The sequence below is a fragment of the Nerophis ophidion genome, linkage group LG08, assembly GCF_033978795.1.
Source record: "Nerophis ophidion isolate RoL-2023_Sa linkage group LG08, RoL_Noph_v1.0, whole genome shotgun sequence".
NCBI classification, from domain to species: Eukaryota; Metazoa; Chordata; class Actinopteri; order Syngnathiformes; family Syngnathidae; genus Nerophis; species Nerophis ophidion.
The window spans coordinates 30,057,802-30,080,496 of NC_084618.1; the positions used below are offsets into that span (position 1 = coordinate 30,057,802).

The following is a 22,695-nucleotide window of genomic DNA, read 5'->3' on the forward strand; positions in this document are numbered from 1 at the left end:
TGTAAAAGAGGCATTGCATGGGTAAATACGTCCTTTGTGTTGGGTTTTCATTTGTGCTGGTGGTGATGTACATTATTACATTTCATCAGTCGCTTTTAACAAACGTCAAATCAGCATTTCACAACTCCAGAAAAAAAAACAAGTCACGTGCAGCAAGGAATGTGACAAGTCCACAGTACCATATGTATATTTAGCAATTCCCACACACAATTAAAAGTAAATGAAAAAAAAAAGATATATTATATATATATATATATATATATATATGATTCCTGTATAGCTGCATTCAGATTCAAGTAGAATTAAAATTCATTTAGCAGATAGTTTACAATAAAATACCGTATTTCCCGTACTATAAGCCACTACTTTTTCATAATACACCGACAGAGACACTGAAAAGGTGTGTTATTGTTTGTGCTATGGCGCCGTCTTTTGGACGAGTTTGCTCACTGCAGGTGCTGCGGTTTGAAAATGTACTTCCTGTTTCGTTCCTTGAACCAGAAGTATTCGTCCATATAGCATTTTTGCTCATAGGGATTCTTCATTCATCACTCCAAGCAACATGTGTAAGTTTTACAATATAACTAAAACTATTCATACTTACTCAACCGTCCAATGTGTGATGTCTGTAGTAGTGTTTTTATGCATATTTGTACAGGCCATCGTAATCCAGCTATCGTGGTTAGCATTAGCTAATATGCTAACATGTTATATGAGCGTCTGTGTTAGTATTGTTAACTTACAATGGCAATCTTTTTTAATGTTTTTTTTCCCTAAATTCACCAAAACATCACAGTGGAGTTAGAGTCTACTTAGCTGTTTGGAGAGCTAGCCTCCGCAGCTAGTAAATCCATGACGAGACTTCTGTTTTGCTTGATCAAATAATTTACAGACATTGTTTGGAAACACTTAAGGTATGTAAATAAATACTTACAAGACTTCTGTTTTGTTTGATCAAATATTTTACAGACATTGTTTGGAAACACTTAAGGTATGTAAATAAATACTTAAAAACTCTTTCTTACCGGCATATAAATACTTACAAACTCTTTCTTACCGGCATATAAGTGCGGCTTATGGTCCGCTGCGGTTGATATATGTGAAAATATTTATTTCTTCTAAAATTTGGTGGGCTTGGGTTCAATATAGCCCGGAAAATACGGTACACAACAGAAACAGGCAGACTGTCATTCACACCTGTAAGAGATCTCCAAGATCACAGGCTGATGACGTGAAAGTGACAAAGCAAAACTGCTGCCAATCCAGCGGTGTAGTCTACAGGCAAGTGGTCCTTCATTCCAAGCGAGCTCCTCCTCGTGCCTGAGATCATGTGATTGCAGGGGGAATAGACTGATTGGCTGCGGCTGATAACTGGGCTCCTTTTTCCTTCTTCTCTATGGCGAGTGACAAAGCGTGAGTTGATGTTGTCAGTCATTGAGGCTTGCGAACGTGTCGGCAGGCGGCGCACCGTTGAGCTCCTGGAGTCCATCGATGCCCAAGTAGCCCAGCAAAATGTCACTCCGGCGGTGAGAAAGTTTCAGGATGTCTTCGGCCAAGCACTGCGCCGAGTTGAAGCGGACCTTGTCGTGGTCAAACATGTCCTTGAGGTACTGCACGATTTGTTGCTGCGGACAAACGGAAGCCAAATAAGTCTGTTTCTTGAGGCGCGGATGGTCAACAGTGTGCCTTGAAACTCATACGCACCTTAAAAATAGTACACACTTCGCTTAAGTGCTGCCGGGGTCCCAAAAAGCCGAAAGCTAAAACCGGGCTCACGTGCTCCGATATGGCGTAGAAGTGGGAGATGAAGCCGTCGGGAACCTGAGAGAAGGAAAACAAACAATTGGACCTCAGGGAGAGGGAAAAAGTGTAATAAACGCACACGCCCGACTCACCATGAGAAGACGTCTTTTTGCCTTCAGGACGGACCAGCACGCTGTGGCCAGAGCCTGACACAACATAATCATGATTTATTAATACTGACTGTCTTTCTTTCTCTCTCTCTCTGAGAGAGAGAGAGAGAGAGAGAGAGAGAGAGAGAGAGAGAGAGAGAGAGAGAGAGAGAGAGAGAGAGAGAAACACTCACAGTCTCTTTAAAGCTGTCCGAGAGCCAGCGGTTCCTCAGTACCGCCACGACCGAGGAGGGAGGGTTCTCCAGGTCTTCGAAGGCGTCCATCAGGATGAAGTCCAGCACGATGTCAAAGAAGCTCATGCACACCACCTGTGAACATGTTTTTTTTTTAACGCTTAAATCTCTAGATCATTTTCTGGTCTATCTGTCAATAATCATCCATCCATTTTCTGCCGCTTGTCCCCTTTGGGGTAGCAGGGGTGCTGGAGCCTATCCCAGCTGCATTCGGGCGGTAGGCGGGGTACATCCAAGACAAGTCGCCACCTTATCGCAGGGCCAACACAGACAATATTCACACATTAGGGCCCATTTAGTTTTGTCAATCAACCTATCCCCAGGTGCATGTCTTTAGCATGGGAGGAAGCTGGACAGAACATGCTAACTCCACACAGAAAGACCCCAAGTTCGGGGATCGAACCCAGGACCTTCTTATTGTGAGGCACATTCACTAACCCCAGTTCACCATGCTGTCCTATCTGTCAATGTAAAAGTCAAAATAATATTTAATGTTTTAGCCCTTTTTGTCAAAGAAAACCCCGGTTTTTTATGACAAAATGTGCAATATTTACCCAAAAATATTTCAAAGTGGAATATTACATATTATTACATGATTACTTTTAAATAGGTCAATTATTCATAACACAATTTATTTTCAATCAGCATTTGTTTGAGCACAGTTTAAAAAAAAAATCCCACTAAAAATTATAAATGTTAAAAATAGGAAATACATTTACTTTTTTTTTTTTCAACACTTAAATCTCTAGATAAACCAGATATATGCGGGGGGGGTTTTATGTTTTTAATGTTATTTTACATGTTATCTATATGTACTTTTGTCAAAGAAAACGGTTTTAATATTAAAAACACGAAATATGCAGTTTTTTCCCCAAAAATTATTTCAAAGTGGAATATTTGATGTGAAGTAATTGGAGCCTTCAATAGGTCAATCATTCATTTATTTGATTCTGATTAATTTTCAACTTTTGAGCAATGACAGCTGTAAAGAAAAAGAACAGCCTGCAGCCTTCAAACTTTTTTGTCTTACATTTCACCTTTTGCTCTTTTATTCCACTTTCTTTTATTTATTTTTTTTATTAGCTGCGGGCCGCAAATGGACCTCGGCCTGCACTTTGGACACGCCTGCTTTATACTGTAAATATGGTACACGACATATACTATATATAGTACATACATTATGTATATATATATATATATATATATATATATATATATATATATATAGGGCTGGGTAAAATAAACGACTGGATCGATAATGGATAGATGTCGTTTAAATTTTGCAACATCAATTGTTATCTGTGAACCAGCAGCAGAGGCACACTAACTATGCTAATGTTAGCTGCAAACAACAAGCCGTACGGGGCAAAACAGAAGAAATGGAGGTACTTAATAACATTATACAATCACCCCATTCTCCTTGGACCATTAAGGTATACACTACTAGAATCCATACTATGTTATTATCATCCAACTTTTATTATTGATTATATTTGTACCAGAGTCTTGTAAGATCACCGCTAAAGAAAGAACGAGAGGTACTTTCCCCCTACACTCAACAATGTCGTAAGTGCGCCAGAAAATGTAAGAGCACACTTCCGGCCTTCACAATAAAATTGCCGTGCGTTACATTCTGTCTAGAGATGGGATTTTTTCTTTAATCAAGGAAACAATTACTAGTATCGGTTAAGCAATAAGATGTAGGAAATCCATCCACTCATCCATTTTTTTACCGCTTGTCCCTTTCGGGATTGCGGGGATGTTGGAGTTTATCTCAGCTGCCTTCGGGCGGAAGGCGGTGTACACCTTGGACAAGTCGCCACCTCATCGCAGGGCCAGCAGATTCTCATCTACACACTAGGGCCGATTTAGTGTTGCCAATCAACCTATCCCCAGGTCTTTGGAGGTGGGAGAAAGCCGGAGTACCCGGAAGGAACACACGCAGTCATGGGGAGAACATGCAAATTCCACACAGAAAGATCCCGAGCCCAGGATTCAACTCAAAACCTTCGTATTGTGAGACACATGCACTACCCCCTGTTCCACCGTGCTGATGTAGGACAGAATAATTTGATTTACACAAATATTACTCTGTTGACAACAGAGTAATATTTGTGTATAATATTTGTATTTCTAGGCGCAGTCAAGGCATTGAGGGGATCCGGTTTGGTGGCTGCAGAATTAGGTCTCTGCTTTTTGCAGATGATGTGGTTCTGATGGCTTCATCTGGCCAGGATCTTCAGCTCTCACTGGATCGGTTCGCAGCCGAGTGTGAAGCGACTAGGATGAGAATCAGCACCTCCAAGTCCGAGTCCAAGACCCTGCCCAAAGTGGAGGAGTTCAAGTACCTCGGAGTCTTGTTGACAAATGAGGGAAGAGTGGATCGTGAGATTGACAGGCGGATCGGTGCGGCGTCTTCAATTGTGGTGAAAAAGGAGCTGAGCCAGAAGGCAAAGCTCTCAATTTAGCGGTCGATCTACATTCTCATCCTCACCTATGGTCATGAGCTTTGGGTTATGACCGAAAGGACGAGATCACGGGTACAAGCGACTGCAATGAGTTTACTCTGCCAGATGGCTGGGCTCTTTTAATATCATACTTTGTGTGTGTACACTTTAGTATAATGAACCGGAAAAGTAAATCTAAATAAAAATACTGCCAAGTTTCCTTTGACTCTGACTCATTTCTAGTCCAGTTACCCTTTGGGTAGTATGCATGTGCATACAAAACCGCTCCCAAACAAACGGCTCACAAGTGTGAATCAATTCTTATTGTTCACTTAAAAAATACGTTCAAAAGACTTGTTTTGATCGCGAATATCCCATTTCTAATTCTGTCTGACTGTGCTAACAAAATAAGAGTCCTGGGAGAATAACTTACGCTATACTTTTAGTATTATTTTGCACTGGAAGAAAACAGCACTTTACTGCAATATTTAAACACTTCTTTGTATTTTTAGAATGTGCAAAATAAAAAAATTATCTACCTTATAGGCAGCACTTTGGACATCTGTGCATTAAGAATAAACACCAATTGTGACAGCAGGAGAACAAAGTAAAAAACAACATATTTGATGTTTAAGTCTATAAATGTGTTTTATTTGTCACTCACCCCACGGCCATGCAGCTCCATCTTGGTGACGGGCCACGTTTCCTCTCGCTGCGTGTACAGCAACATGTCCTCGTAGCTCTCCAGGAAGCCTTTAGGACTCTGGGGGGTTAAAAATTAACCAACTAAATCTTCTTAGGCCGCAAGGAAAGTGCTGGTCGGAGCAGACGCTTCACCTTGTTTGCCTTCACCATCAAGCCGGCAATCATTTGCTTGCCGGTCTCCATGAAGAACGTGCGGTGTGTCTCGTCCAGGAGCAGCACCTGTAAGACAAGTGGAGGGTCCTGATCTTTGAGGTCTCAACAGGGAAGCGTTGTCGATATCGTGGACATTCACAAACTTCAAGCCCACCTGGAACGCTTGTCTGACACAGTGAAGCTTGGCCAGGAAGTCTCGGTTGCCGTAACATTCAAGCAGTTCAGTCCTGGTAAGACCACATCAAAGACTTCATTACAGTGGATCATACTCACTAGTCAGAATCAGTCCTAACGATTTTGCTGCTTGTTTTTCTCCTAAAATTGGACGTTTCTGTTGCTACTGCTTAAAGACTCGATCATGACTCTGATTTAATCTGTTTTGATCAATCATCTTTCATCCTCATTAGTGGCGAGTGTTAACACATTTGATCATTTCAATGTGTTGAATAAAATGTGTTGTGGTCTTAAACCCTGGATTGTGCTTCTATGCATTTTACTGTATTTTCCAGACTATAAGCTGCTACCTTTTTTCCACGCTTTGAACCCTGAGGCTTATAAAACCGAAGCGGCTATTCTATGGATTTTTCTTTGTTAGCCGTCATAATACTTTGCATTCAACAAATAGTTTTTGTACAACACCGACAGAGACACTGGAAACGTGTGTTATATTTTGTGCTACGGCGCCATCTTTTTGACTAGTTCGCTTGCTTCAAGGTGGTGCAGGTTGACAATGTACTTCCTGTTTCATGCCCTGGACTAGAAGTATTTGTTCAAAGCATTTGTGCTCGAAATGATCCTTCATCACTCAACATTTGCAAGTTTTATGTCCAGGGTGTACCCCGCCGTCCGCCCGAATGCAGCTGAGATAGGCTCCAGCACACCCCGCGACCTCAAAAGGGACAATCGGTAGAAAATGGATGGATGGATGGACGATATAACTAAGACAATTCATGCTTATTAAACCGTCCCATGTGTGATGTCTGTTTTCATGCAAATTTGTACATTTTATTGTAATGTCATTAAGCTAACGTCGTTAGCATTAGCGAATATGCGAACACGTTTACAAGTGTTTTTGTTAGTATTATTAACTTACAATGACATTCTTTTGTAAATTCACCAAGACGTCACCGTGAAGTTACTCAGTGTGTTTAGCTGATTGGAGAGCTAGCTTCTGCAGCTAGTAGGTTCATGACGATGACTTCTGTTTTGCTTGATCAGCCGATTTACTGCCGTGTTACACCGTTTGGACACAATTAAAGTATGTAAATAAATATTTACAAATATCTATCATATCGGTATATATCTGCGGCTTATAGTCTGGTGCGGCTTATATATGTAAACTTACTTTTTTTTCCTCAAATGCGGTAGATGCGGCTTAAATACCGGTGCGCTGTTTAGCCCAGGAAATACGGTAGCTTGCCAGCTTCCTTTGCTGCGATTGAACAATGGCAATTAAAGAATGCTAGGGTCGGGATTATCGCAGCTGTTTCTAGTCTACAAATCATAACACTAACTTTTATTGCAAATTTAGTTTGGTAATCTGAGGACAACGTCAACCAAAAAGTGCTAAAAGTCACAGTGTCTTGATTCGCATTGATATGGATCCGATACCAGCAAAAAACAATGATTGGACCGTATTGGCTTGCATGTAAAATATCTGACATAATTATGTCAGATATTTTACATGCAAGCCAATACGGTCCAATCATTAAGCGCTCCGATACAATCAGTCCCGCAGCGTGTTTACTTGCACAAAGCTGGACAGCCAGTTAACATCTAAAAGTTCTCTAAAAAGCACACAAGGTTGATCTTTTCTTGTATTTTAGTCAAGTCATTCATAAGAAAGTGACTTGTACCTTCCCTCTGTCCAAGTGCAGATGGGATAGGCTCCAGCAACCACCCACACCACCCAAAAAGGACAAGCGGTAGAAAATGATGGATGGATGAAAACATGGTATGCTAATAGGAGCAGCTACACAACAGCTAAGCACACAAGTCAGACATACGTAACAAGTGTCCTTCATTAAACGATACTGCAGTCTAAAACAGCACAATTGTCAATATAAACAAGTATCAAATAATTATAGTTGCCTATTACTTACACATACAGTCTCCAAGGCAGAAGCGCATTAGAACGTATCCGAGAACAAACGTGTCCACATCATTTAACTTACTTCATCATGAGCTTAACGTAGTTAATCATTGTGGCCACTTGGTGTCGCCAAAAACAATTACCACTCCACGTCAAAGACAGCATAAATCTATTGTAGACAGTTGAAAATTATGTGACTGTTTTTCACACCATAAACCAGTGGTTCTCAAATGGGGGTACGCGTACCCCTGGGGGTACTTGAAGGTATGCCAAGGGGTTACGTGAGATTTTTTTTAAATATTCTAAAGAAAACAACAATTCAAAAATCATTTATAAATATTTTTATTGAATAATACTTCAACAAAAAATGTTTAGAATTAAGTTAATGATCTCTATTACAACTCCCAAGAGGGCACTTTATGTTGATGATTACTTCTATGTGTGGTAATCTTTTTTTTATAATTGAATCACTTGTTTATTTTTCAACAAGTTTTTAGTTATTTTTTAAATCTTTTTTCCCCCAAAATAGTTCAAGAAAGGCCAATACAAATGAGCAATATCTTGCATTGTTATACAATTTAATAAATCAGGAAACTGATGACATAGTGCTGTATTTTACTTCTTTTTTTTTTCAACCAGAAATACTTTGCTCTGATTAGGGGGTATTTGAATTAAAAAAATGTTCACAGGGGGTACATCACTGAAAAAAGGTTGAGAACCACTGCCATAAACTATACACTACTGCCATCAACGTCTTGGATTTGCAACTTAATGTTATACTCGCAAATGATAATATGATGATGACAAAAGAAGATATAACAACTAGACAGCTGTTATCATAATCAGCTTATTTTGCAAAAAAAAAAATTTGATTTTAAAATCAAAAACAAATATTTATTAACACACACAAGTACCAAACATTAGAGTATCTGTATGGATTCCCAGGTACCGGAAATTAGTACTGCATCAGTTCAAACGTGAGCAGTACCTATTATGGTACACTGAATAATTTCACTTGATCAAGCCTTTTCTAACATTGCACATTACAAAATAATAAAAGCATGTATGATTCCTGCTGATATCATATCAGATAAATATTGGTATCGGCCCCTATTCAAGCCCCAATATTGGTATAAGAAGTGAAAACTCACTTGTTGTAGTGAAGAATATTTTGTGCTCTACAAATAATGGAAAGTGACAATACTTTTTTCTCGGACGTACCTGAGAGACCTGTAGGCCACTTTGTCCTCCCTGACCAGGGCCAAGGCTTCTTCATAGAGAGCTGCTGGTTTGAGGAGCTGGTAGGAGTCTTCCAGAGAGAAGTTGTCAAACATCTGCGCCGAGAAAAAACAATTGTTGTCGTGTAAACCATTAAGGAGCGAGGGTGGTGGGGTTAGCGTAGCATTTACCTCGGCGGCCGAAAAGAAGGACTGGTCAGAGGAAATGGTGGCGGTGTCGTCGTCCTGCAGCATGTGGAACCTCTCCACTGGAGGCAGGATGAGCGTCCCCACGCTCTCTGCCAAAAAAAAACACAGTTTTGTTTTCTTGAATCATATACCGTATTTTACCGAGTACAAGTTGCTCCTGCCGTAAATGCATAATAAAGAAGGAAAAAACATATATAAATCTCACTGGAGTATAGGTTGCATTTTTGGGGGAAATGTATTTGATAAAACCCAACACCAAGAATAGACATTTGAAAGGCAATTTAAAATAAATAAAGAATAGTGAACAACAGGCTGAATAAGTGTACGTTATATGACGCATAAATAACCAACTGAGAAGGCGCCAGGTATGTTAAGGTAACATATTATGGTAAGAGTCATTCAAATAAATATAACATATAGAACATGCTATATATTTACCAAACAATCTGTCACTCCTAATCGATAAATCCCAAGAAATCTTATACGTCTAGTCTCTTACGTGAATGAGATAAATAATATTATTTGATATTTTACGGTAGTGTTTTAATAATTTCACACATAAGTCGCTCCTGAGTACATGTCGCACCCCTGGCCAAACTATGAAAAAAGAACTGCGACTTATAGCCCGAAAAATACGGTATTTCTTAAATCTTTATTTTGGGCTCTCCTACCAAAGTCTGCCAGCAAGCTGTCGGTCGGTATGCTGCCGCCAAAGTCCTCCTGCAGGTGGTACGCCCTGTGCAGCAGAGTCTCCAGCTTGTCGGCAAGCACTTTATTGTGGGCTTCAACCTGGAAGCCACAGACACAATTACATTTTTGTATTTTCTGGTCACAAACATGCAGGAGGCATGTGAATTCCTCCTGGCTCGGATTTGAGAGGACGCTGCAACGAACGTGTCGTCTATCCACAGTGCGTAGATGCGTCGAAGATACTAATCCTCACCACCATAGTGGAAAATGAACTAGGTTCCTTCCAAGTTTTATTATCACTTGAGGATCAGAGGTGACACATGAAGCTAACTGCTAAAACTTCAATGTAAAGAGGATCCTATTGATACATAGTGTAGTATCAGTATAGAAATTATACCAAAATGATTAGATCAATATTTTTCTTTTATTTAAAAATAATGTTTTGAGCTTTTGTTTACAAAGTCAGGGAGTAAGATTAGTTAAAACCCTAATTGATTTCAATGGGAGCCAAAAATAGTTTTTGCTTTTGTTTAGTTATTGTGCACTAGTTCAGTGATTCTCAAACTGTGTAGTGGTACACAGGCTCCATCTTTTGGTACACCCAAAAAGAAGTCACTTGATTATGAAATATTGAAACTAGTGCTGTAACGATACCAATATTTTGGTACCGGTACTAAAAATATTTCCGTACTTTTCTAAATAAAGGGGACCACAAAAAAATAGTATTATTAGCTTTATTCTAACAAAAAAATGTTAGGGTACATTAAACATATGTTTCTTATTGCAGGTAAGTCCTTAAATAAAATAGTGAACATACTAGACAACTTGTCTTTTAGTATTAAGTAAACACACAAAGACTCCTAATTAGTCTGCTGACATATAAAGTAACATATTGTGTCATTTATCATTCTATTATTTTGTCAATATCATTAAGGACAAGTGGTTAGAAACAATTATTTATCTACTTGTTCATTTACTGTTAATATCTGCTTACTTTCTATTTTAACATGTTCTATCTACACTCCTGTTAAAATGTAATAATCACTTATTATTCTGTTGTTTGATACTACATTAGTTTTGGATGATACCACACATTTAGGTATCAATCCTATACCAAGTACCGTAATTTTCGGACTATAAGTCGCGTTTTTTTTTGTAGTTTGGCCGCGGGTGAGACTTGGCCATACTATAAAAAAATAAATACAAATTAAAATAAAAACTATTTTTTTGGGGGGCGGGGTTTGGCCGGGTCTCACCCCAGTTTTTTTTTGTAGTTTGGCCGGGGGTGAGACTTGGCCAAACTATAAAAAAAAATAAAAAATAAAAATAAAAAATAAAAACTTTTTTTTTTTTTTTGGTCTCACCCCCGAACTACAAAAAAATAACGCGACTTATAGTCCGAAAAATACGGTAGGTACAGGATCATACATTGGTCATATTCAAAGTCCTCATGTGTCCAGGGACATATTTCCTGAGTTTATAAAGATGATTTACATTTAAAAAAAAAGGAAAGAAGATGTTATGATGCCAAAAAATATCGACGTAATCAGAGTGGTATCTACTAGATACGTACGTGCCTGTAATTGATATCATTGCAGTGGATGTTTGGTGTAGATCCACCCATGGCATTTGTTCACATTTTGATGTCGGTGAGCTATTGCATCCTACGGTGTGTAGTGAAGCATGTTTAGCTATTCCTCGTCCTGCAGGAATGATCCTTTTAAGAAACATACTTTGTCGCCGTGGAGACCAGGATTAGTGATTGAGAAGTAGCTAAAACACTGCCGACGGCGGACGGACGTTAAGTGATAGCTGGCGAGCTAACTATGTCTTAAAGCACCTCTTCCTGATGGTGTTTCAGTGTTATAACTTTACCTTTATCAATGGTTTTTAAGCCAAAACGCATCCGTTCTCCCTTTTCTGTCTACACACACACTGTCTGCTTGTTTTAAATTAATACTTGGGCCTACTACGCTACTTTATTTTAATGTTGTTCATTACGGTGGAGGGCCAAGTTTTGCCTGATGTGGTAAATGGTGAAAAAAGTTTGACAACCTCTTCACTCGATAGTTTATTTTGTAGAAATGAGTTTGCTTGCAATTTTGTTATACAATGTACAATGACAATAAATATCTATTATATTCTACAAACCCCATTTCCATATGAGTTGGGAAATTGTGTTAGATGTAAATATAAATGGAATACAATGATTTGCAAATCATTCTCCACCCATATTCAGTTGAATATACTACAAAGACAACATATTTGATGTTCAAACTGATAAACTTTTTTTTTTTTTTGTTGTAAATAATCATTAACTTTAGAATTTGATGCCAACATCACATTACGAAGAAGTTGGGAAAGGTGGCAATAAATACTGATAAAGTTGAAGAATGCTCATCAAACACTTATTTGGAACATCCCACAGGTGTGCAGGCTAATTGGGAAGAGTTGGGTGCCATGATTGAGTATAAAAGCAGTTTCCATGAAATGCTCAGTAATTCACAAACAAGGATGGGGCGAGGGTCACCACTTTGTAAGCAAATTGTCGAACAGTTTTAGAACAACATTTCTCAACGAGCTATTGCAAGGAATTTAAGGATTTTACCATCTACGGTCCGTAAAATCATCAAAAGGTTCAGAGAATATGGAGAAATCACTGCACGTAAGCGATGATATTACGGACTTTTGATCCCTCAGGCGGTACTGCATCAAAACCCGATATCAGTGTGTAAAGGATATCCCCACATGGGCTCAGGAACACTTCATAAAACCTCTGTCAGTAACTACAGTTGGTCGCTACATCTGTAAGTTCAAGTTAAAACTCTACAATGCAAAGCGAAAGCCATCTATTAACAACACCCAGGAACGCCACCGGCTTCGCTGGGTCCGAGCTCATCTAAGATGGACTAATGCAAAGTGGAAAGGTGTTCTATGGTCTGACAGGTCCACGTTTCAAATTATATTTGGAAACAGACGACGTGGTGTCCTTCAGAACAAAGAGGAAAATAACCATTTGGATTGTTATAGGCGCAAAGTTCAAAAGCCAGCATCTGTGATGGTATGGGGGTGTATTAGTGCCCAAGGCATGTGTAACTTACACATCTGTGAACGCACCATTAATGCTGAAAGGTCTATACAGGTTTTGGACCAAGATATGTTGTCATCCAAGCAACGTTATCATGGACGCCCCTGCTTATATCAGCAAAACAAGTGTTACAACAGCGTGGCTTTGATAAAAAACAGTGCGGGTACTTTCCTGGCCCGCCTGCAGTCCAGACCTGTTTCCCATGGAAAAAGTGCGGCGCATTATGAAGCGTAAAATATGACAGCGGAGACCCCGGACTGTTGAATGACTGAAGCTCTATATAAAATAAGAATGGGAAAGAATTCCACTTTCAAAGCTTCACCAATTAGTTTCCTCAGTTCTCAAACGTTTATTGAGTGTTGTTAAAAGAAAAAGTGATGCAACACAGTGGTGAACATGTCCTTTCCCAACTATTTTGGCACGTGTTGCAGCCATGAAATTCTAAGTTAATTATTATTTGCAAAAAAAATAAAGTTTATGAGTTTGAACATCAAATATCTTGTCTTTGTAGTGCATTTAATTGAATATGGGTTGAAAAGGATTTGCAAATCATTGTATTCTGTTTATATTTACATATAACACAATTCCCCAACTCATATGGAAACAGGGTTTGTATTCTAAAACAATTGTATTCAGCATTCAATATTAAGACATCATCTGATTTACAACAACACTAGCAGATTATATATGTAATAAGATAAGTTTAATAAAAATGTGTTATTGTGTTGACTTTAGTTACTTGCTATACAACATTTTCACTTGTGTAAGCTATTGTCAAAGTATCGGATCGGGAATCAAAACCGGACCAGATCGGATGCCAAAAATATGATCAGGTACAAAAATGTTGATCAGGACATCCCTAAATGCAGATGCTTTTGTTCAATACATTTCATATAATATTACCATTTTTTAAATGTAACTTTGGAAATATGGTTCACTTTGTTAAAAAAAAAAAAATCTATGCCAAGTTTCACTTTAATGATGTATTAATTGTAATTATTTTTTTTCTGAAGATTTTTTGCACGAGTACTCATCAGGACAGGAAGTTGTACATGCAAAGGGGGTATTTCCTTGCCAGACATAATGACCAAACAAAAACAGAAAGCAGGCTGGACAGACGCATGACTGTTACCGTGGGTGCATCTCCGCTCGCCGCCCCCTGCACAGCCAGGCTGCTGTTGCTGCTTGATTGGGTGCGGTGGCGTATGAGCAGGGCCTGTTCCCACTTTCGGAGCGCTTCCTCAAACAACTCCATGCCTGACATAACACAAAAAACACAGCGCAGCTTAACACACAAGCGATTACCGGTAATAGCATTTTGGAGTCGGTTTGGAGGGACTGGAGGAGATGCGGATGAGGGGACATGGCTGCGGAGCTAGCACTGAGCGCTGGGACGGAGAGGCTTCGCGGTGTCTTGGCTGGGTGAGCAGGTGTCGGACACCTTGGACGTATCCTTGCTCATCCATTCAGACTGGACACTGGCCGAGAGTGGAGTCGGCTCTCTTGGTTGCTTTGTTGGGTCTGCTCCTGTCTCTGGCCATGCTCCCTCCACCCCAGCGGACAATGGCGTGGAACACCGCAGAGGCCACCACAGAGGATATGTTTCTTTTGGTTTTTTATTCATAGCTGTATGTAGAAGTGTCTGGTTGTATCTGCTGCTTTAATGTCCTCTGTGTTCTTTAATGTTTGATGTTTCCCTCTTACACACATGTAAGAGGGATGTGTACTATGGCTATGAGTTGTTTTTTTCCCTTGGCCTCAGTCTGCACCCCCTCTCCAGGGGCCCAGGCTTAGACCGATTTTTTTATTTTACCCCGTTTACCTGTATCTCATCTTTTTTGTAAGGGGCGCTGGAAGCCGGCAGACCCGTCAGCGATCATGTTCTGTCTCCCTGTAATGTTTGTCTGATTTTGAATGGGATTGTGCTGAAAATTTTAATTTTCCTGAAGGAACTCTCCTGATGGAATAAATAAAGTACTATCTAATCTAACCTTTGTCCATAGTTACCTCATTACTACATTTGACAGCCGTAGAGTGGCTAAAGGATAACAAAGTTGAGTTTAATGTGTATAAAACCTGTTTGGATTAATATATATTTCTAAATCTACTTTAGTCCTAAATAAAATTGAAAATGTCTCATGTTTTGCTTTCATTTTGACCCTTTGAATTCCCATTTGATATAATGTATTATTAGGGAACCATCCACCCATCCATTTCTACCGCTTATTCCCTATTGGGTCGCTGGAGCCTATCTCAGCTACAAATCGGGCGGAAGGCAGGGTACACCCTGGACAAGTCGCCACCTCATCGCAGGGCCATCACAGATGGACAGACAACATTAACAGACTAGGGCCCATTTAGTGTTGCCAATCAACCTATCCCCAGGTGCATGTCTTTGAAAGTGGGAGGAACCCAGAGTACCCGGAGGGAACCCACCCAGTCACGGGGAGGACATGCAAACTCCATACAGAAAGATCCCGAGCGCAGAATCGAACCCAGGACCTTTGTATTGTGAGGCAGACGCACTACCCCCTCTTCCACTGGATGATCTTCGTTAATAAATTATCGATATCGATGCCATTATCAAATCCTCTTATCGAACCGATTCCTTATCAAATCTATTGGTTGTTGTGTGCGCCCCTTGTGTGTGCACTGAGTTCCAAAAGCCGTAGATGTTATGTGACCGGGCCGGCACGCTGTTTATATGGAGGAAAGGCGGACGTGACTGAGGGCAGCATGCGGGCGTTAAAGGGTGAAGGTTTCAGGCGAGAGAGTACACTAAAGGCACGCCCGCAGTGAGCATATGGTGCTGCTGTGTGCGTTGTAAATAAAAAAATTGCCGACAAACACATCACCTAAATGGACGGTGAGCCGCTCACTTTCGACATTCCGGTGAAGCACACTGTGGAGAAGAAGGGCACCAGCACGGTAGCGAATCGATTCGCACAACGGGGCAAGAGAAGTCGGCTTTTACTGTTGTGCTACCTTGCTATGCTAATGGACAGAAACTGCCACCTATGGTGATTTTCAAGGGGAAAACGCTGCTGAAAGAAAAATGTTCCACCTGGAGTCATCATTAAGGCATGAGGAAGGAATTCCAACCGCTGGACAAGGGTGTACACAGGATGTTCAAAGTGAAGTTGTGAGTGTCATGTGAGCGATGGATGACAGACAACTTCACAAAAACTAGGAGGCAGCGTCGGGCGAGTTACGCCACAATTTGTGAATTGATCGTGGATGCTTGAGCTAACGTGTCTGCTTGCACTGTTGTTCGAGCTTTCGCAAAAGCTGGTATCTTTTCCGAGGAGCCCCACGGCAACGAGACTGACTTTGAAAATGACGAGAGGGAATCTGGCGTGTTTGATAGAGAACTTGCCCAGCTGTTCATTTCTTACACAGAAGATGAGGACTTTGATGAACTTGTGGATGAGGATTGATCAAAAAATAATGTGTGTACATTGATAAACACTTCAATATAGTACAACCGAACTCAGCTTTGCTCCTGCTGCCTTTTTAAACGGTGTCCATGCATGCTAACGTATGTTTTAAGCTAGAGTATGCTTAACCATCCCTGCACCAAAAAATACGCTGCGCCTTATTTATGCGTTAAATACAGAAATAGCAACCGTAACTGACACGGCGCCTTTTAATACGGTGCGCCCTATGGTCGTGAAAATACAGTGTAGTGGCTTCGATAATGGGAACCCCAGTTCTCAAAAAGAGATTCCAATCCATGGAATCTGTTCTTTTCTTATTGAAGCATCGGGAGAACCGGTTTTTGAACATCATCCCTATTTATTTTTGCAAAATTCTTGCATAACGAGAGTTATCATGGATAGTCATTGTTAGAAAAAGATCAGGCCAAAGTTTACATAAGTTTAGTAATAAAACTTGTTTTATTTGACCCAAAATTTAATTATAAAATGCTTAATTATATAGTGTAATGACTGTACAGTTTAAAATTGTGGTTATGTTGACTTTTTTTTCTCCAATAGTACACTGCTAAAAAATAAAATGATGCATCAATATTAATTTTTTTACCAATAGTATGTATATTTAGGCCTGATCTTTATACCAGTACCAAAGCCCTTTAATATTTAAACTCATGTTACGCATTTTTTTTTCAAAATAAAAAACATTGGATCAAATGGATATTCAATTAATTAAAATTAAAACAAACATGACGTGTTTGCTATTTTTATTTAGGACTGAATGTATTAAATGATTTGACCAAAACAAAGTAGACAAAAATATGAATTCCAACATGTTTGGACATGTTTGTCCTATAACATTAATTCCCAGTGTATCATTCATATAGAAAAGTATGTGAAACAAAAATATTACAATTAAACATGAAAAAAAAATGACATTTTAGAAAAAATATTCTTATTCGGAATAAACAACTAAAGTTATGGCAAAAAAAATAGAGCACACGTTTAGGACAAAAAAGTCCCCAATATACCGTGTGGGTTAATTATGCTTTATTGCATTTTGTCCATACTTAACTGATAGTCAATTGCTATCAATCACAAATAAGTTGTTTTCCTTTAATATATGTACCTTATTAAAATGTACTCATGGGACTCTACAGTTTGATTAATTCAATGCTTGTTTAATAAACACAGACAGAAGTTGGTGTTTATTGCGCTCATAAAACCACCAAAAAAAACCTCCAAAAAGTGCCAGCAATACTCCATTTACAATTCATGAGCTGACTATTAACCAAGAATTAGCGATATTGTTATTAAAAGCGCTAACGTGAAGTACTTACTTTTAGCATTGGCACATTGATCACAGAGAGCTAACATGTTTATGGTGCTATATTGACATATTAAAGGCCTACTGAAACCCACTACTACCCACCATGCAGTCTGATAGTTTATATATCAATGATGAAATATTAACATTGCCACACATGCCAATACGGCCTTTTTAGTTTACTAAATTACAATTTTAAATTTCCCAGGAGTTTCGTCTTCGAAACGTCGTGTAATGATGACGTGTACGCAAGACGTCACGGGTTTTTAGGAAGAATGAGCGCTGCGCACACACACAGCTAAATGTCCTCTGCTTTAACGGCATAATTATACAGTTTTTTGGACATCAGTGTTGCTGAATCTTTTGCAATTTGTTCAATTAATATTGGAGGAGTCAAAGTAGAAAGATGTAGTTGGGAAGCTTTGGCCTTTAGCCACTCAAACACACGGTGATTCGTTGTTTAAAATTCCTGGAGGTGAAACTTTCCTATGGATTAGAGCGCGGTCAAGCAAACATGGATCCTACATAATGTCAACCAGCAGGTTTCAGTGAGAACATTGTGGTTAAAAAGTCAGTTCTTACCGAAAAAAAGCTGAGCTTGTGCCGTCCATAGCTGCCGTCGACTCCCCTGAGACACTGCGCATCAAGACACCCGTGGAGACACCCTTCCGACTATCAGGTAATATTAAACTCACTAAAACACTAGCAACACAATAGAAAGATAAGGGATTTCCCAGAATTATCCTAGTAAATGTGTCTAAAAACATCGGAATCCGTCCCAATGCAATCGGGTTTAGTTTTTTTAACTTTTTTTTCTAGTCCGTCGCTTTCAATATCTTCAAACACGAATCTTTCATCCTCGCTCAAATTAATGGGGAAATTGTCGTTTTCTCAGTCCGAATAGCACTTTTTGTTGGAGGCTCCCATTAAAAACAATGTGAATATGTGAGGAGCCATCAAACATGTGAGGTCATCGTCTGCGACTTCCGGTAGAGGCAGGGCTTTTCTCTTAACACCGAAAGTTGCGAACTTTATTGTGGATGTCTCTACTAAATCCTTTTAGCAAAATTATGGCAATATCGCGATATGATCAAGTATGACACATAGAATGGACCTGCTATCCCCATTTAAATAAAAAAATCTCATTTCAGTAGGCCTTTAAGCTGTTGCTTCGCCTCTGAGCTAGTAAAAGTTTTTTTTTTTAATTACAAATCATGCCTCTCACCTGGATAGTAGGTTGTGGCCATAAACCGAGAAGTTGGTCAACTTTGACATTCAACTTAGACCCGGAGATGGCCGGAATGACACGAAAAGACGCTGGTTTGCTCCCACCTTTAACCTTTCGCGAGGATTATGATTAATTCCTCATCTTAACGGAAATATATCAAGATCCAATCAGACGGCATCCCGGTGTGAGCAGACGTTTTACAGTGCCACGGTTTCATTATGTTTGTTGTCTCTCACGAAGCCTGCCGCGAGTTGTAGTCAAGAGTGTTGAAGAAAAAAAGCGAACGTTGAAGTGCGTGCGTGAAAATTAGTACACCGCCGTATGCTTAAGATGAACAAAATATGTAAATATATGAATGTGGCTGTTACATTGCATATACATAAAGCATGTACAGTACAGTGTGTGAATGTGAGTGTGAATGTTGTCTGTCTGTATTGGCCCTTCCATGAGGTGGCGACTTGTACCCCCGCCGTCCGCCCGAATGCAGCTTTGATAGGCTCCAGCACCTCCCCCGCCTCGCGTCCCCGAAAGGGACAAGCGGTAGAAAATGGATGGATGGATGTACAGTACAGGTTTGGACACACCTTCTCATTCAATGCATTTTCTTTATTTTAATGACTATTTACATTGTAGATCAGTGGTGTCAAACTCAAGGCCCGCAGGCTAAATGAATTATCTATGGTCCCCAGCTGCAGGCCACAGCAGCCTGCGGCTGTTTTGCATTCACCAATACTCCATCAGTGTTGGCGCTAGGTATTTTCTTCGATATCTTCTTTTTTTTTAATTTTGAGAATGTGTTTGTTGAATTTTTTTGGGCCAAAGTAAGACCAAACAACCTGAAGTTATCTTTACTTTTTAGTTTTAATGCCATGATTTTAATCTGTTGTAGATTGTCACTGAATGCATCAAAACAATGAATGAACACATTCATGTACTGAACAAAAAAAGGTAAAATACTGTACCTGAAAACACATTTTATATTCTAGTTTATTCAAAAAAAGCCATCCTTTACTCTGATTACTGCTTTCCACACTCTTGGCATAAAACATGTTTTCAGTTATTTCACCTTTTTTTGGTAAGTACATAACTCCACATGTGTTCATTCATAGCTTTGATGCCTTCAGTGACAATCAACGTAAATAGTCATGAAAATAAACAAAACTCATTCAAAACTTTGATGGAGGTTTTTCGAGTGCCTTATAGGCGAAGTAGATCGGCTCTGTTGTTGGCTGACTTTTACTTTCATTTATGTGTTAGAATGCATGACAAAAGGAAAAACATACGTGTTCTTGTCTTACTTAAGGATTGTGAATGGTCGGTAAAAATCCCCCAAAATGTGCAGTCGCCCTTTAAATTATATTTTGTATTATTTTTCCCCACTATTTCACCCTTTGTCTCATCACTTATTTGTTTGTCGATCTGGGATCTGCACATCTGCACTTGCACATGTGGCATTTGCATGCGTACCAAATCGACCTGGGGGCGCAATTACCAGGAAACAGACCCATAGAAGCAAGCCCAAATAAGCAACGGTGCGTTCAAAAATAGGCTTAAAAAAACCCACAACCCAAACTTTGCAAGCAACTCCTGAAATGAAGTCACTTGTGCATCATCACGGGATTAAAAAAAATGTTGTTACCTTGTAATTGTGTTAACTTTGAGATGTTACATAACATGTTTGAATACCGTGATGGCAAAAGTCTGGACAAATGATGAGAACATTTCCAACCACCAACCCATTAAGTAGAGATTCTCTGCGTTGGCGTCCTCCGCTGCACCCGACTCTTCAACCACAGCCTCGGCCTCCCAGGGTGTCGGAGGGTTAGCTGACTGATTCGGGGAGGTCGGAACTCGCATCTGTTAGCGTGAAACCGCAGGTGTCAAAGCAATGTGCCGCGCTGACGGGTAAAAGAGCTTGCAGAAACACATACAGATGCCAAGCTGTGCGAGGAACTTGAGTGTTTACTGGGGGCCAGGGAGGAGATGCCGCTCAGAGTGTCGTTGCTGCGTGTGCTCGGACTCATTATCTGTCGCCCTGACAGCGGAACTGCGTGGAAAATTAGTTATGTTAGGAGCAATTTGACAGTCAGGATGTTGGTGACAGCCATGTAATTATTGTTCTCCAGCTATCCAATGACTACCTCTCTTCAACGACGAGGGTCTTCCTGTCCGGAGCAGTGCTTCAGGCATTTCCACCGTCTTCTGCCCCTCCTTGGCCTGGATGGCCTGCTTCCTTTTCCTCCCTCGCCGCTTCATATGATGAGCCGTGAGCGCCAACGCCACGCTGCCCAGCGCCGTGGCGAAGAGCACTTTCTTCAAGCTCGGCGTCAGCTTCAGCTGGGAAAATATGGACTGAGAGGCAACAAGAACTGCTGCTGTGAGTGGATCTTTGAGCTTAACAGACATCAAGAAAGAACCGGAGGCGAGAGCAGCACATATTGATGAAAGGGATTACCTGACCAAATGTGGAATAGAGGAAGACTGGGATCTCCGCAACCGTCATGGCCAAAGCCTGGGCGATGGACACCCCTTCTGTCCGTCTCATGGACATCTTGAGACAGCCACAGGTCCCCAAAGCCTTCAAATAGAGCTACCGCAGCCCACCGGGATGAGCCAGCTCAGGGCTTGTTCCAAACGGTTTGTCCGTCGGTCATCCACTCCTGATGGTGCGGTCCACTTTGACGTTTTGTTAGCCTGCAACGGAAGACATCCTCATGAGCGCAACAGATCTTTCCATCCATCCATCTTCTTCCGCTTATACAGGTCGGGTCGCGGGGGCAGCAGCCTAAGCAGGGAAGCCCAGACTTCCCTTTCCCCAGCCACTTCGTCTAGCTCTTCCCGGGGGATCCCGAGGCGTTCCCAGGCCAGCCGGGAGACATAGTCTTCCCAACGTGTCCTGGGTCTTCCCCGTGGCCTCCTACCGGTTGGACGTGCCCTAAACACCTCCCTCGGGAGGCGTTCGGGTGGCATCCTGACCAGATGCCCGAACCACCTCATCTGGCAACAGATCTTTGGCATCATGTAAATAAGGCAACCTGCAGCGACTACAGACAGGGAATTAGAGGTTTAAATAAATGTATTTATCATTTATTAGAGGTTTAAAGCTGGAAAGTCAGGCATGCATTAACAGTTAAGCAGATAGAAAACTTGTCATGCTTCCAGCTGGATAGCAGGTGCTACTTGTGCAAATCTAAACAGGTACAAGACAGCTCTGTCCACATGTAGATGGAGAAAGTGATCATGATAAAGGTTGAAAAGTAAACTAAGTTGCTAGCCTATGATCTATCTAGTTAGAGCCAGAATCCCACCCTATAACGCATTTTTAAACACTTATCTACATATAAAAACATTTTACTTTGCATGCGTGTACAGTTAGATGACAAACGTAAGCAGATACCGGCGATGCTAAGCATCGTTAGCATGCACAGTAGCTTGACTAGCTTACTTCTTCAGTCACTTTCAATTGTAACACCAACTGGACAGCATTTTACAATTTCAGCGCTTTTACAATACCCCCAAATTCCTAACGTATAATAAAAACAATCCGCGTATAAATAGTATGCATTAATACCGTGAGCATCCAAGGAGATGAGGAAGGGCATTCTTGTGTCAGTCAGTGAAAGCACACAATTTTTGGAATGACGTCATGGAGTTGGCATCTGTTTTAACCAATTGCGTGAGGGGTACGAGGGACTTCCTGATCATTTAAACAAATCGGATTATACGTGACTGAAATGTGTTTGTTTTACAATCCAATCACATGTTCGCTTCTAAGGTCATAACTCAACTCAGGAATGAAATGCTATCTAGATAAACGTCAAGTACATTTATGACATCCTAACACATTCCAACACTATTAAAATAGAGAAGAATAAAATTTGTCACAAGAATGGCGACTTTTTCCACGAGCGTTGCGCATCTGCAGCCGGAAATGAATAGGTGAGGCAGTTTCCGCTTTCAG

The 22,695-nt window shown here is 40.4% G+C and overlaps 1 protein-coding gene across 1 annotated transcript in view; it reads right to left on the reverse strand.

The window, feature by feature from the left end:
* The window catches only part of miga2 (mitoguardin 2), a 23,298-nt gene extending 623 nt beyond the window's left edge, over nt 1–22,675 (reverse strand). The window contains exons 1-16 of the mRNA XM_061908255.1: nt 22,306–22,675; nt 21,190–21,428; nt 20,876–21,086; nt 20,666–20,781; nt 20,471–20,591; nt 13,881–14,005; nt 9,642–9,759; nt 8,953–9,059; nt 8,765–8,877; nt 5,606–5,678; nt 5,431–5,517; nt 5,258–5,356; nt 2,087–2,221; nt 1,896–1,949; nt 1,705–1,821; nt 1–1,625 (exon numbers count right to left, since the gene is read on the reverse strand). The exon at nt 1–1,625 is cut by the window's left edge and continues 623 nt beyond it. Of these exons, the coding sequence (XP_061764239.1) occupies nt 1,428–1,625; nt 1,705–1,821; nt 1,896–1,949; nt 2,087–2,221; nt 5,258–5,356; nt 5,431–5,517; nt 5,606–5,678; nt 8,765–8,877; nt 8,953–9,059; nt 9,642–9,759; nt 13,881–14,005; nt 20,471–20,591; nt 20,666–20,781; nt 20,876–21,086; nt 21,190–21,285 (1,770 nt within the window). The 5' untranslated portion in view covers nt 21,286–21,428; nt 22,306–22,675 and the 3' untranslated portion in view covers nt 1–1,427. The remainder of the gene's footprint in view (nt 1,626–1,704; nt 1,822–1,895; nt 1,950–2,086; nt 2,222–5,257; nt 5,357–5,430; nt 5,518–5,605; nt 5,679–8,764; nt 8,878–8,952; nt 9,060–9,641; nt 9,760–13,880; nt 14,006–20,470; nt 20,592–20,665; nt 20,782–20,875; nt 21,087–21,189; nt 21,429–22,305) is intronic.
* Nucleotides 22,676–22,695: the final 20 nt, after the last annotated feature.